This window comes from Somniosus microcephalus, chromosome 5, assembly GCF_052327205.1.
Source record: "Somniosus microcephalus isolate GS21.2 chromosome 5, FLI_Smic_1.0, whole genome shotgun sequence".
Taxonomy (NCBI): Eukaryota; Metazoa; Chordata; class Chondrichthyes; order Squaliformes; family Somniosidae; genus Somniosus; species Somniosus microcephalus.
In genome coordinates, this window is record NC_140991.1 from 87,308,616 (window position 1) to 87,323,323 (window position 14,708).

At 43.1% G+C, this 14,708-nt stretch overlaps 1 protein-coding gene across 7 annotated transcripts in view; it reads left to right on the plus strand.

Moving 5' to 3' along the window:
• Positions 1-14,708, plus strand: part of cdk14 (cyclin dependent kinase 14) — an 845,377-nt gene that overhangs the window by 647,994 nt on the left and 182,675 nt on the right. For all 7 annotated transcript variants that reach the window (XM_085987941.1, XM_085987948.1, XM_085987945.1 and 4 more), the window contains one exon: positions 4,776-4,921. In XM_085987941.1, coding sequence (XP_085844067.1) covers positions 4,776-4,891 — 116 coding nt within the window. In that variant the 3' untranslated portion in view covers positions 4,892-4,921. The remainder of the gene's footprint in view (positions 1-4,775; positions 4,922-14,708) is intronic.

The following is a 14,708-nucleotide window of genomic DNA, read 5'->3' on the forward strand; positions in this document are numbered from 1 at the left end:
GCTGGCTTGGCATATTTTCACTGCATTTTCCAAATTTAGTTCGGTTTCTCTCAACAGACGTTCCCTGACTTTTTTATCATGAATACCAAACACAATCTGGTCACGAATCATGGATAATTTCAGCTCAGAGAAATTACATGTCTGTGCTTTCAGTTTCAGATCAGTTATAAAGCTATCAAAAGTCTCATTTTGCTGCTGTGTCCTTGAACAGAACATGTATCTTTCATAGGTCTCATTCTTTTTGGGAGAGCAATGTGCATAAATTTTTTTTTAGTATATCTTCTAATTTTTCTCTGTTCTCCTCTGGATTAAATACAAATGTATTAAATACCTCTATCGCCTGTGGGCCTGCAGCCGTAAGCAGCAACGCTATCTTCCTTGCATCTGGCTTCGTACCGAATCCAATGGCTGCAATGTAGAGTTCGAATTGTTGTTTAAAAATCCACCAATTGTAGTCAACATTTCCCTTGAGATTCAAACGCTCTGGTGGGTTCAAATTCTCCATGTCGCTTTTCACGATTTTCAGCAGATCTTCACCACCCTGGTACCATCTTATGTTCATTAATAAATAGACATTCTTATTATGAACACTGCTAGACACTTTTATTGAGCACATGTGGACTAGGTACAGTATCTGTAGAGACCTCCATCTTGACTGCTGCCTTGTGGGTAGCCTAGTGCCTCATGGGTAATGTCTTAATATACATACAGCTGGGTAGTGTAGTCTTAATACATACAGCTATATACAGCTCTACGGCTCCACCTAGTGTCCACTATAGAATGACGTTATTGATAATTACACTAGAGAGAGAGAGCGAGAAAGCCAAGCTAGAGAGAGAGGGAAGAGAAAGGCAAGCTAGAGAGAGAAAGGCAAGCTAGGGAGAGGGAGAGAAAGGCAAGCTAGAGAAAGAGAGAGAGAGAAAGGCAAGCTAGAGAAAGAGAGAGAGAGAAAGGCAAGCTAGAGAAAGTGAGAGAGAGAGAAAGGCAAGCTAGAGAAAGAGAGAGAGAGAGAAAGGCAAGCTAGAGAGAGAGAGAGAAAGGCAAGCTAGAGAGAGAGAGAGAAAGGCAAGCTAGAGAGAGAGAGAGAAAGGCAAGCTAGAGAAAGAGAGAGAGAGAAAGGCAAGCTAGAGAAAGAGAGAGAGAGAAAGGCAAGCTAGAGAAAGAGAGAGAAAGGCAAGCTAGAGAGAGAGAGAAAGGCAAGCTAGAGAGAGAGAGAGAGGCAAGCTAGAGAGAGAGAGAGGCAAGCTAGAGAGAGAGAGAAACACAAACTCGGAGGGAGAGTGAGAGAGAGAAACACAAACTCGGAGGGAGAGTGAGAGAGAGAAACACAAACTGAGGGAGGGAGGGAGAAACACAAAGTAGGAGAGGAAGGTAGAGTTCATGTTGGCCTGTGATGTGCGCTATTGTATAATGTATTTTGTTACAGGAGTCAGGCAACTTTGGTGCTTCCTGAAGACACAGCCTCACCTCCCTGAAGCTGGGTTTCAGCGGTGGGGTGTGGGAGTCAGTGAATTGTATTAGGTTTGGTTTTGGTTTTATTTATTGGCCCAGAAATTCGGGTCGGGGGCTTCCCGCGGGTGCAAGCCCCCGACCTGCACTTACCTAGCGCGCCGGCCGTTGAGCTGTGGGCCCGCGTGGGATTCCGATCCTGGGCCTCCTCCAACTGCCGGTGCGCAGTGCTTGTGTATCCCAGGGGTGCAGTTAGTTCGATGCGTCCCCTGGGATCATGTGGGCCATGGAGAGCCAATCGTAGCAGGGAAATGCCCATTCATAAGTTTGACAGGAAACCTTATAAATACTACGGGCCCCAAAACATCACTAAATCTTCAAATAATTTTTTTTTTAAACCGCTTTTTAAATAAACTATAAATTACATGAAATAACTATTTTAAACAATAATTTAAATTTTTGAAAAAAATAATTTTATTTTCTAACAGGGCTAAAAATAAACTTACCCTGCTTTAAATTATTTCAAAATAATAAACCTGTGGAAAAAATGTTTTAATTTTAATTAATTCACCACTTACCTTGTAAAAAGCAGGCCTTATGCCTGCTTTTTATGTGTGTAACTTCTGGAGACTTACCCTCCCGGAGAAACCTGCAAAAAAAATCTAAGTTCGATGCGCACGCGCAGCCTCTCCTGCGCATGCGTTCGAACTCTGAACCCCTTCTTTCAGGGGAACGGAAGTGCCGGTTTTCCGGGCATGCGCAGTGCATGCAGGAAACCGGCACTTCCATTGGGCTTACGGGTGAGTACCTCGTGCGTACTCACCCGTGGAGACCCGAATTTTTCTGGGCCATATATATTTGTATAACTTTCTGTGTATTGTAAAAATCATAAAATTGTATTCACCAGACTTTATGGTCTGTTTGGCAGAAAAGAACATCCCAAATGAACCCCTAGCCTCCTAAAGCGATGCATTGTATGACCTCCCTCTGACCCCACAAACTTTGGCACAGTCAGTGACACAAATCAGGGCTAAATATTTACACCAAGATGTGCTATCTTGCAGATTTTTGGGACTCATTCGTGCACTGAATGCCAGTACTCTGAATGTCAGTAATAATAATCAGAACCAGCCTAAATCATCTGTAATTTTTAAAATAGTAAATAGAATCAGCATTTACATTAATGTATTAGAATGCATTATTCATCCCTCATTTTATTTTATATACAATTATGACCATTTACAATTTTACTCTTTTGTCTCAATGTCTATTGTGCTAGCTGCTGGTTACAAATTATATTTATATATCTATTTATGCTATGTATAGTTAGATGCATTCTAGATTGTTTAGAATGCTTTAATATTATACAGAAATTTCAAATTATTCTAACCAGTATGATTAACATAATTAAGGTTTCATTAGTGCGGTGAAACAAGCTTTTCTATTTTGTTATTTTGGCTAGCTTAATACTTGGCATCAATGGTGATTGTGTTATATAGCCCAGATAAACAGCTATATTGATAATTGGCATTCGAGCTGAAGTGTTTCACTCGTACATAACAATGATAGTGAGAGGCATCAGGCTTTCACTTCTCACTGGGTAAAAGACATTGACCAAATCCATGCTGTGTGGTGACATCTCAATCCTCTTCTCTCAGGGGGGACATTTAGGAATGGCCAGGATTTCGATAAACTCATGGGGCCCCACGCATTTTGAATACTGTAGTGGGACATCTCTGCTAATTTGGACTTATTACACAGTTTCCAGTTCGTTATTATAATGTGGCTAAATCCGGATCTGTCAATATATAATTTTTTTTTAATGTCCCCATATTATCACACTGTAACAGGCTGCCAGCAGAGAAATGCTTGTTCTAATCATTAACTGACACAATCTATGCAGAACACCAGAGGGGAATTAAAATTGGGAATGAAAATACCTCAAGGGTGGTAATTTTAATATAAGAATTTAATTTCTTATTTTCCATATTAAGAATTTTGCTGTATTAATCCTTTTATCAGCGCTCAGCAGGTTATTTGCACAAGCATAACTGTAAGGTGATATTCATTTCCAGAACGAGTCCGTGTGGAGCTCTAAACAGTGACTGATGCAAATCCTTTTGAAGACCAGACCAAAGATGAAAATCTACATATTTTTAAATAAAAGCAGTGCTACATGCCTAGAGAAATGTTTAGATGTAGTGAAGTAACATTCTGCTTCCTGTAGATAATTACAGCAAAAAAAATGAAACTTGACCACATTTAACTATCCAAATGCCAAATTATTTCTGTATTTAATTATGATACTATCTACTTCACTGCGCATAGAATGATTTTTACCATCCACCTTATTTTACAATGTTTCTGTCCTAGAATTTTTTTTAACTATCTTAGTATGAGTCATGCTAACATAATTGGCCGTGGAGTACATGATAGTTACAATTTACATAAGCATGTCATAGTTATCTTCAGTAACCACTTTGTGTCTTCAAAAAGGAGATGCAATTTGCTTTAACCTGGAATCGAACTTTCTCTTCTCTTTGCCACCCCTACTTTCTAACTGACACCACTTGTCACTCCCCAACTAAGAAGGCTGATACGAGCTGACTTCTGTTATCAGCATGCTTGGAGGTAAATAAGAATGGTGGATGGTAACTGTTTTCTGCTCCTCCTACTGGGGAAGTTCTTTGCCTCTGCTTGAATCCTCCCCCAAGCAGCCTAACTGAAATCAGCAGCTCACAGTGTGAAGGTTCACAGGCATGAACCATCCTATCGCTCCATAGTGAAGGATGCTGATGTGAGAGTTATTTTTTTAAATGTGAAATAGACCAAAATATTTACGGAAGAAAAATTAAGGGTTTCAAGCCCACATTTTAAATGATGTAGAAAATGATTAGAAAGTAAATCTTGCAAGAAGCCAGGTGCTTCCATAGTTTATTACAATAAAAAACCGAGGCTGCTGTTGATCGGAAATGTGGCTTTCAATATCATTGCTGAGATAAATATCTCGCAGGATTTTGGTCTTTGTTTTGGGGTAAATATTCCTGGTTCAGGAAGAGCCAAGAGTCATTATGACATTACAGATGAGTGACAAGGTGACGTAAATTGTATTTCCCATGAAAATTGATTCTAACTGAAACATCAAATTATTCTGAACCTGAGGGATCCTCACCATATTGAAGCCAGGAGTGGTGATGACATCATTGGAAAAACTGGATTGACTAGTTGCTTATTCCAATTCTGAATTAGGCTAAGTAAATCATTTTTATACCCATGTATTTCGGTGGTTTTGCTATTTTGACCTGCGTATTTTTCTTCATCACCAGTGTCTTCTGTTTTCACCGTGCCCACTGTGAAGCTACAGGCTGAGATAGGTGACAGTTCAAGGGTTTATGGGAGAAGCAACAGTCACGGCAAAAGTTTTTTGAACCACAAACACTGAGGAATTCGTGCCCCTGCTACCAGTACAAAGGTAATTAAATAACACTAATCCCGATTCTTTAAGAAACATACTTTTACCCTATCAACAGATTACTTTAGCTGGCTTAGGGATTGCATGTTTTGTATGCAAATTTATTTGTGCAACCAAAATCAATCTAAGGTTATTATGAGCGACTGTTTGAAATTAAAAGTTTCAATATGATATAAGGAATGCTTTAAAAAAAAAAAATTGTACAGTCCAGATATTCTGGTTATTTGGTTATATAAGCCACAGATGTCACACTTCAAAATGCCAAAAGTACAAAAGAAAGAAAGGCAGTAATTTTATATTGAGAACTGGAGTTGTCAATTTGCAAGCATTTCCTAACCAATCGCAATTAACTTCTACATTGCATCAGAATCTATCTATTTACAGTAAATTAGACTTCTGTGGCCTTAAAGAGACAGCTCACATTTTCTCTAATTTCCACCCCTCCCCCTCACTCCCATGTCCTCACCCCCTCCACTCCTCTAGCCTACCCTTCTTGTCCTGCCATCGTTCTCCTCTCTCCTTCACCCTCTCTCGCTCCTCCTCCGATCCCTTCCCTCTCCCTTTCTCCTCCACCACACTCTCCCCATCCCCTCCTTCCTCCCTCTCCCATCCCTCCTACCTCTCTTCCCTTACTCCATCCCCTCCCTTTCCCTCCTCTTCCCTCCTACCTCCCCACTCCCCTGGTAAGCCTTGGATAACTGTCCTGCCCCAGAGTGAGAGTCCTGGGCGATTTTAACACTCTGGCCTCATTAGCATTTCCTGACACTGAATCCCGCCTGAAGCCAGCGAGAATAACGTCGCTGCCTGCGGGTGGGAATCAAAATTCACGGGGACTCTGCCTCAATCACACCCTGTGGCAATGCATTCCATGTCCTCTGTATAAAGAAATTTCTCCTAACAATTTTGGAGATGATAATGTACGAAACAAATAACTATGTATTGTGAGGCTTTTACAACTTCCTTTCACGTTGGGCTGAGAGAGGAATAACATTTTCAGGGGAAGAAAGTGGATGTGAAGGGCTTCAGTATCATGCATATTTTTGGTAGTTGTAGATGGTAATCAACACAGCGTGGGCCCATTAGCTGCAAATGTGAATTGCATTGTTGCAAGGTGTAACTGTCTCTGCTTTCTTGGACTAGTCCGATGTGGTTGTTGAACAACTTCTGGCGTGGCATTGCTATATTGGATTGCTGGAGGTGAAAATTATTGTTAAGACCGCCTCCTTCCACTCTACCTGAACCATTCCTTTGGTTGACTCCCTTCCCTCAGTCCCAAATAACTGCCCCCTCCTTTCCCTGATTTGGACCAATAACATCTGTATAAAGGAGGCTGTGGGCTATGCTGCAACATCTGCAAACTTGCTTTTTGCAGGCACTCTTCAGATACCTTGCTCCCTGCTATTACATTGGTAGCCTGTCCCTTTAAACTGCTGTAAAGCTGGTTTTCCTCTACCCACCCCCAGCCAAAGCATGCTGAGTTCCCAATAGAGTCTGCCCTGAATATAATGAACCTGAGAAAGCAAAATAGGACATGGTCAAAGTGGAGTCATACTGGCAGGCAGAAGTTCTGCCCCAATGTGTTTCCAGCAAAATAACCTCCATGGAGGAAAATCTAGGTCCTGGTCCTGGTCTCGGAGATTAGGATGCAGGGATGGGAGAAGGAGACAAAAGGAGGGGGGTTGTGGTGGAACTTGGAATTTTTGTTGGCTTTCATTTAGCACAAATAGTACTAAATTGTGTTTGAAACTAATTAAAACATGGAAAGGACTGCTATTTTTGCAAAACATAGTATGAATTCCAGTTTGAAAGTGGAATGAAAACTGTATTTTCTTTGATCAAACCTATCCACAACTATATCAGTCACTGCACAATCCCATGCCACTTCTCCTCTGTTGTTCCTCACCTTGATCTGTACTCTGACACCAATATATCTAATGACACTGCTGCTAAAAATCACCTGACAGTGACCACAAAAAATATTTTTCAGTTTAAAAAAAAAATCATAAGTTTTAATTAATTATCGTCTGTCAAAATTTTTGGCATTGGATAGTGATACATCTGGCTTTATTCCAGGTACATCATTGCTTACATTAACATTTCTGTTAAAGTTTCTATAAAAAGAACACAGTCTTACAGATATGATGGAATGTTGTTACTGGGAAAGGCCATTGTTTTCATTTACTGGGTGGAACCATTGCAATTATTTGGCATTGGAAGACTTATTTGTGACAGGAATGAAGAAATGTGCATCAGTGTATATTATCACAAATGGAAGGAGTACATGCAAAATGAGTTTTTGACAGATTTAAGAGATGTTAATCATGTAATTGTGATTACTTCATTGCATTGTTACAAGGTTAAATTGTGAGAGGCCTTACCATTCCTTCATGATACAACTTTTTGATCAAATATTTACTGTGCTTTTGAATGCTAATGATGTGATGTCTTATGTTGGCGGATGTGTTAATGGACTAGTTTTTCCTATTGGGAAAGGATGAAGATACATATTATATTCCTGAGGTAGTTCTTGCCTTTTAATGTGTTACTGTTTGTTTAATAGTCTGGAGCATTACTCATCATTCAACTGCAAAACTTGTAAAATGTTTTTTGTATGGATCTCCAAATCAGTATCGTCACTTTTATATCTAATTTGACGTTGTAGAAGAGTACTGTTTAGAGTTAAGATCTTTGTGTACTGCTCTTCCTTTGTTCTTGATCATCTCCAAATCGAGGCCCATTGAAATCTGTTTATTTTAACACCAACTTCCACTTTGTACATAAAAACAGAAAGAGCTGGGAACACTCAGCAGGTCAGGCAGCATCCGGATAGAGAGAAACAGAGTTAACGTTTCAAGTCAATGAAATTCCATCAGAATGTTCAGATGAAAGGTCATCGACCTGAAACATTAACTTTGTTTCTCTCTCCGCAGGTGCTGCCTGCAGGTATTTCCAGCATTTTCTGTCTTTATTTCAGATTTCCAGCAGCTGCAGTATTTTGTTTTTGTCCACTTTGTACATGTCTGATATTTGCAACTGTACATGAATACATGAGAACAAAAGGATCTGATTTCATGATATCTGCACACAACTAATCATTGTGATGTTATACAGATTGGTGGTTTCAAGATTGCGAACGTTTATAAGCCAGCAAATGAAACCTGGGGAAACATCCCACTCCCATCTCCTTCTCGCCCAACTATCTACGTTGGTGACTTTAATAGCCACCATACAGACTGGGGTTACTCACAATTCAATGAAGATGGTGATCAGTTATAAAGTTGGGCATCTAGAAATGATCTTACCTTGATCCATGACCCTAAATTAGCGAGATGAGATCAAGACTATTCCCCTGACATCTGCTAGGACACACGAATCAACAGTCACCCACAAACAGTGTCATGCACTGTTTTCAATGACTTTCTACATAGTCAACACTGACCATCACTTATCCATATTGGCCTGCAACTACCATTCAGCAAAAGTGCAAGGAAATACCGATGGAACTTCAGGAAAGACCGTTGAATGAATCATTATTATTATCCCACAGCATAGCATCCCAATTGAAGAAGCTTATAACACTTTTGTGGCACCTATAAAGCTGCAAAATCCACAATCTCTCATGGCTTTTGCCCTTTGTACACACTGTGCCTAGACAGAGTGCGCTGCACTATTGCAACTGTACAAGGAATCTGGCGACTCGGCTAATACAGAGCACCTGCTTGACTCTCCTGATCCTTCTCGCCGAGCCCATTGGAATTAGTCACCCTTACCAGGTGAATTTTATTGGCTTAAGTAGAAAAATCTGGAGCCTCGTCCATTGCCTGGGTACTGCTCTGAACATCCACCAGTACAGGTCCAACCATCTATGTCGGCCAATACTGTTGCAAGTCACCTAGTAAAAATGACCACGGCCTCTGCAACAAAATCTTCTGACAGAAATTACATGATTAATGGTGGCACTTTGGTTAAAAGTCCCCAAACCATGCCCCCCGCCCACCGTATTGTTGTGGCTCCATCAAATCTGGGCGAGTGCTGAGTATTCCATCAAACTCCTGACTTGAACCTTGTAAATGTTGGTGAGGTTTTGAAGGGCCAGGAGTTGGGCTACTTGTCAGAGTACCTAGTCTCCACCCTGCTCTTGTAGCCATGTTGTTGATACGGCTGATCTAGTTAAGCTAGTGATTCCCAAGATGATGATGGTGTGGGAATCGGCAATGGTACGTAGAGGGAAGTGTTTAAATTTTTTTCTTGTTGGTGATGGTCACTTTTGTGGTGTAAATTTACCTGCCACTTTTCAACCCAAGCATGGATGTTGTCCAGCTCCTGTTATAGGTGGCATACGTTGCTTCATTATCAAAGGAGTTGTGATTGGAACTGAAACCTGTGGAATTGTCAGCAACAACTCCATTTCTGTCTTTATGTTGAAGGGAAGGTCATTGAACCAGCAGCTGAAGGTGGTTAGGCAGAGGGTGCTGCCCTGAGGAATGCTTGCAGTGATGTCTTGGGGCTGTAATTATTGGTCTCTGATAACCATGACCATCTTCCTGTATGTCAGGTATGAATCCAGCTACTGGAGAGTTTTCACCTTGAAGCCCATTGACTTCAGTTGTGCTAAGGCTTCTTGGTGATGTACGCTATTGAATAGTACCTTAGTAACTGGGGCAGTTATTGCTCACCTTTCCTCTGGCATTCAGCTCTTGATTTCATGTCTGGATATATTTGTGAGTGTCATTAATGGAGGAAAACTTACCCCACTGATCCTTCTGCCTTTCCATGGGTTGCAATCTTAACCTGCTCTTTGGGCCAAGTGACAGGGATACCCATTGGAAAGCATTGGGCTCCTTCACTTAAATGGGCAGATTGGGGCCCAATTGCAATTTTAACAAAAGGCCGGCAAAGGGAAGCCATTGTGGCTTCCCCGCCGAGCCAACCTGACGTCAAAGAGACAGATGCAAATGAGGCCCAGAAAGTTACATTTTATGCTTTTTATTTGTTTCCTTGTGGGCCAGGAGGGGCAACCCCACAAAGATACCTTGTGCCTTCCCTGCCCCTCAACTGATGCTCTGCTGTTCCCCTCTCAACCACTTACTTGAGTGTTGGAACCATTCCTTTGGATACCTGGTGGCGGCCTCCAGTCGCTCAAAATCCTACCCTCACCCGCCAGCCAGCCAACTATTGCTTTGCACCAATTTTGGGTGGGAAACTGAAGGGGCCTATGCATGTAAGGCCCAGAAGTTAAAATCTCCCTGGCATCACACTGCGGAGGGCCAGACATTTGTCCATCCACCTCTCCCCCAGCCCGAATGGCCTTGACGGGTGTTAAAATCGGCCCTCGTATCAGCCATTGATGGCGCTGTCTCACCGTAAAGTGGTCGTAGAATCTAGTGCCTAATATCAATGCAAATGTTATCTTCAGTTCAGGTATTCGGGCTGAGCCTCTCTAGTAGGCTCTCCTTTTAATCTACTAGACATGTGGGTGTAAACATGGCTATAATAACTTTAGAATTCGTTTACCTGCCTTAGTGCCTTCCTCTGTTCATGAAAAACAGATCATTATTTCCCACATAATAATATGCCTTGTTCGTAGTTGGGACATTGGGATTTTTTGTTGCTAATTATATTTTGTAAACAAGAAATAATTTCACAATATTTGCAGTTGAAAATCCTGCATCAGGCAATATTTTACAACATAGCATTTTAACCCAACAGCCTATGAAGGATGATACCTTTCCACTGTATAGTATTCAGTACAACAACAATTTACATTTATATAGCACCTTTAATGTAGTAAAATGTCCCAAGGTGTTTCACAGGAGCATAATCCGACCTAAATTGATACTGAACCAAAGAAGAAGACATTAGTACAGGTGACCAAAATCTTGGCCAGAGATGTAGGTTTTGGGGAAAGTCTTAAAGGAGGAGATAGAGGTGGGGAGATATTTAGGGAGGGAATTCCAGAGCTTAGGGTCTAGACGGCTGAAGGCATAGCCACCAATGGTGGGGTGAAGCAAGTGGGGGATGGACAAGAGGTCAGAATTGGAGTAGCGCAGAATTCTAGGAGGGTTGTAGGGCTGGAGGAAGTTACAGCAATAGGGAGGGGCAAGGCCATAGAGGGATTTAAACATGCGGATGAGAATTTTAATATTGGGGCATTCGTGGATGGGGAGCTAATGTAAGTCATCAAGCACAAGGGTGATGGGTGAGTGGGACTTGGTGCAAGTTATTGTCTGTAGAAGACTGGGCAATATCATCATGGAGGTGAATGTATTTGCATAAATTGAATTTGAGAAACAGATAAAATCAGAACAAGAATGTAGGCCAATGTGCAGCTGGAAATCATTTTTGGCTTCAGAAACCACATGATGTACAATAATAATGCTAGTAAATGAAGTTAAAATTACAGTATTCAGGTTAGGATTAAATTTTAAATTACTTGGAAAATATGAAGGGATTTAAAGGTTTTAGAGGCTTTGGTAGATTTATGTAAAGTTCCCGCCAAATCTTAAAAAGTGAGTACTGGATCACAAGGATATCCCACTGTGTTTGTGTTTGAGTCAAGGCATTAGAGCTAGTTGCAACCAGAGGGATTTATAATTGAATTTATTAAAGCATTCAACCATGCAAGTCTAGAACAAGATGGGCCTACCTATGTGGAAATTCATAACTTGTAGGGGACACATTTCTTTTATCGTCACTTGATCGTGTAGAAGGTGAAGTAAATAACTAGGATTCTTCTATATTTGTTCTTAAAACACCATGGCTAAGTCAAGTAATTTAGTGAGGGAAATGACCAATCTGACCTTTTTAAGATATTTCCATACTACACCACAAATGTTCCCCTTCTCGCACACTATATTGCTTCCATGTGGTCCATCTTTAGTTAGTCTACTTCTTTTGTCAACTTGCAATGTATTCAAGCAGCTTTTGAAAGCAAAGGAAATTCTTTCTTTGAGTACTATTTGTGTTTCAACCTGTTGGTTTAAGATTTATTTTAATCACTACATTTTGGATTCTGACAATATTTGATACATAGAAAGACTTGCATTAATATAGCGCCTTTCACGACCTCTGGACATAGAAACATAGAAGATAGGAGCAGGAGTAGGCCATTCAGCCCCTCGAGCCTGCTCCGCCACCCAATGAGATCATGGCTGATCGTCCAAACTCAGTACCCTGTCCCTGCCTTCTCCCCATATCCCTTGATCCCTTTAGCCTTAAGAAATATATCCAACTCCTTGAATATATTTAATGAATTGGCCTCCACTGCCTTCTGTGGTAGAGAATTTCACAGGTTCACCACTCTCTGGGTGAAGAAATTCCTCCTCATCTCTGTCCTAAATGGCTTACCCCTTATCCTTAGACTGTGACCCCTGGTTCTGCACTCCCCGGCCATCGGGAACATCCTTCCTGCGTCCAGCCTGTCCAGTGCTGTCAGAATTTTATAAGTTTCAATGAGATCCCCTCTCATTCTTCTAAACGCCAGTGAGTATAAGCCCAATCGACCCAATCTCTCCTCATACGTCATTCCTGCCATCCCAGGTATCAGTCTGGTGAATCTTTGCTGCACTCCCTCCATGGCAAGAACATCCTTCCTCAGATAAGGTGACCAAAACTGCACACAATACTCAAGGTGTGGTCTCACCAAGGCCCTGTACAACTGCAGCAAGACATCCTTGTTCTTGTACTCGAACCCTCTTGCTACGAAGGCCAACATCCCATTTGTCGCCTTAACCGCCTGCTGCTCTTGCATGCTTACCTTCAGCGACTGGTGCACAAGGACACCCAGGTCGCATTGCACTTCCCCTTCTCCCAATCTATTGCCATTCAGATAATAATCTGCCTTCCTGTTTTTGCCACCAAAGTGGATAACCTCGCATTTATCCACATTATACTGCATCTGCCATGCTTCTGCCCAATCACCCAACCTGTCCAAATCATACTGGAGTTTCTCAGCATCCTCCTCACGGCACACACGCCCACCTAGCTTTGTGTCGTCTGCAAACTTGGAGATATTACATCTGGGGGAGAAATTGAGTATAGCCCTGTTTGGGGTGCCAGCCTCACCAGGGCGCTAAAAGTAGCGCCCCGGAAACATTCGCACCCCCGCACCGGAAATTGAGTGGTTGCGCCCCAAAGGGAAGCGCTGCGCTACTGGAGGCGCCCCACATCCCTCTTGGGGCACTGCGAGTGAATATCCTGGCGCAACGTGCCGCAGCGCCACACGCTGCGGCACGTCGGGCTGCGGTATTGCAGGCCTTCCTCCCCTTAAAGGGGAGGGGCCTTGTGCAGCGCGATCTGGGGCCCAGCTGCGCCCCCGAGGATCGGGAGTGCAGGCAAAAGAGCCCGGCACCGAAGAGAAGTGCCGGGCTCTTGGAGCGCACTCCGCGGGGGGGGGGGTTCAGGAGGCCGGGGACGGGAGCGCAGGCAGGTGCTGGCAGGCGGCCAACAACAAAAATGGCCGCCCCGCACCTTGCCTTTAATTTGCGCCTCCCCAGCCACAGGTACACCCCCTTGACCCTATCGGACATGGCATCCGGCGGTAAATCAGGGGGCGCTGCCGAATATCACGGCCGGGGCGTCAGCAGGGCGCTGCGCACACCGATGACGTCATCGGCAGCGGCGCAGCGCTAACTGTTAGCGCCACCACTAACGTCCCATGGAATTTGGTGGGAGGCGTGGGCAGCGCCGCGCCCGGGCACCAGTTGGCTTGCGACCCACTTAGCGCCCTCTTAAGGCACTAACGGGTGGTGCAACCAACTGAATTTCTCCCCCCTAGTTCCCTCGTTTAGATCATTTATTTATATATATGACATCCCAAAGCGCTTTACAGCCAAGGAAGTACATTTGAAGTGTAGTCACTGTTGTCATGTAGGAAACGCAGCAGCCAATTTGCGCACAGCTCCCACAAACAGCAATGTGATAATGACCAGATAACCTGTTTGTGATGTTGATTGAAGGATAAATATTGGCCAGGACACCAGGGTTCGACCCGAAACGTCAACTCAAATTTCTCTCCACGGATGTTGCCTGACCTGCTGAGTTTTTCCAGCATTTTCTGTTGTTATTTCGGATTTCCAACATCTGCAGTATTTTGCTATCGTACCAGGGATAAATCCCCTGCTCTTCTTCGAAATAATGTCATGGGATCTTTTATGTCCACCTGAGAGAGCAGATGGGGCCTCGCTTTAATGTCTCAGTCGAAAGACGCCATCTCTCTCAGTATTGCACTGGAGAGTCAGCCTAGATTATTATGCTCAACTCTCGAGTGGGATTTGAACTTGCAACCTTCTGGCTCAGAGTGGGGCGATTTTCCCAACCCCGAGGAGGGCTTAGAGGCAGGACAGTTGGCAAAATCACAAAAAGTGCAGGCGGGTTCGGAACCCGCCTCTGCGCAATTTTACCGGAGGCGGGTTTGATGGGTGCGATTCAGTCCCGTCTCCATCAGTCGGGAGATATAGTTAAGACCCTTAAATAGTCGTTAAGGGCCTCTATTATCCTATTTTGACAGGCCTTTGTTATTTTGCCACATTTAGTGCGTGCTGCATGACCCTCCTAAACCACGCCAGCTAATCCTGGCGGATTGACAAGTGGGTGGCCTCCTCACAGCTGCAGCTCCACCATTAAAACGGAGCTTTCATCAGGGAGCAATTGCAGGTGGCAGAACTTTTGTTCCACAGGTCTTTCAGCACTTTTAGCAGGCCTACCGAAGTCGGAGGTGCTGCAGCTTCTATCTCTCAACTGTGGGACCTCCTTGGAAGACTCTCTCCCCGCTTAGACTGAGCGCTTC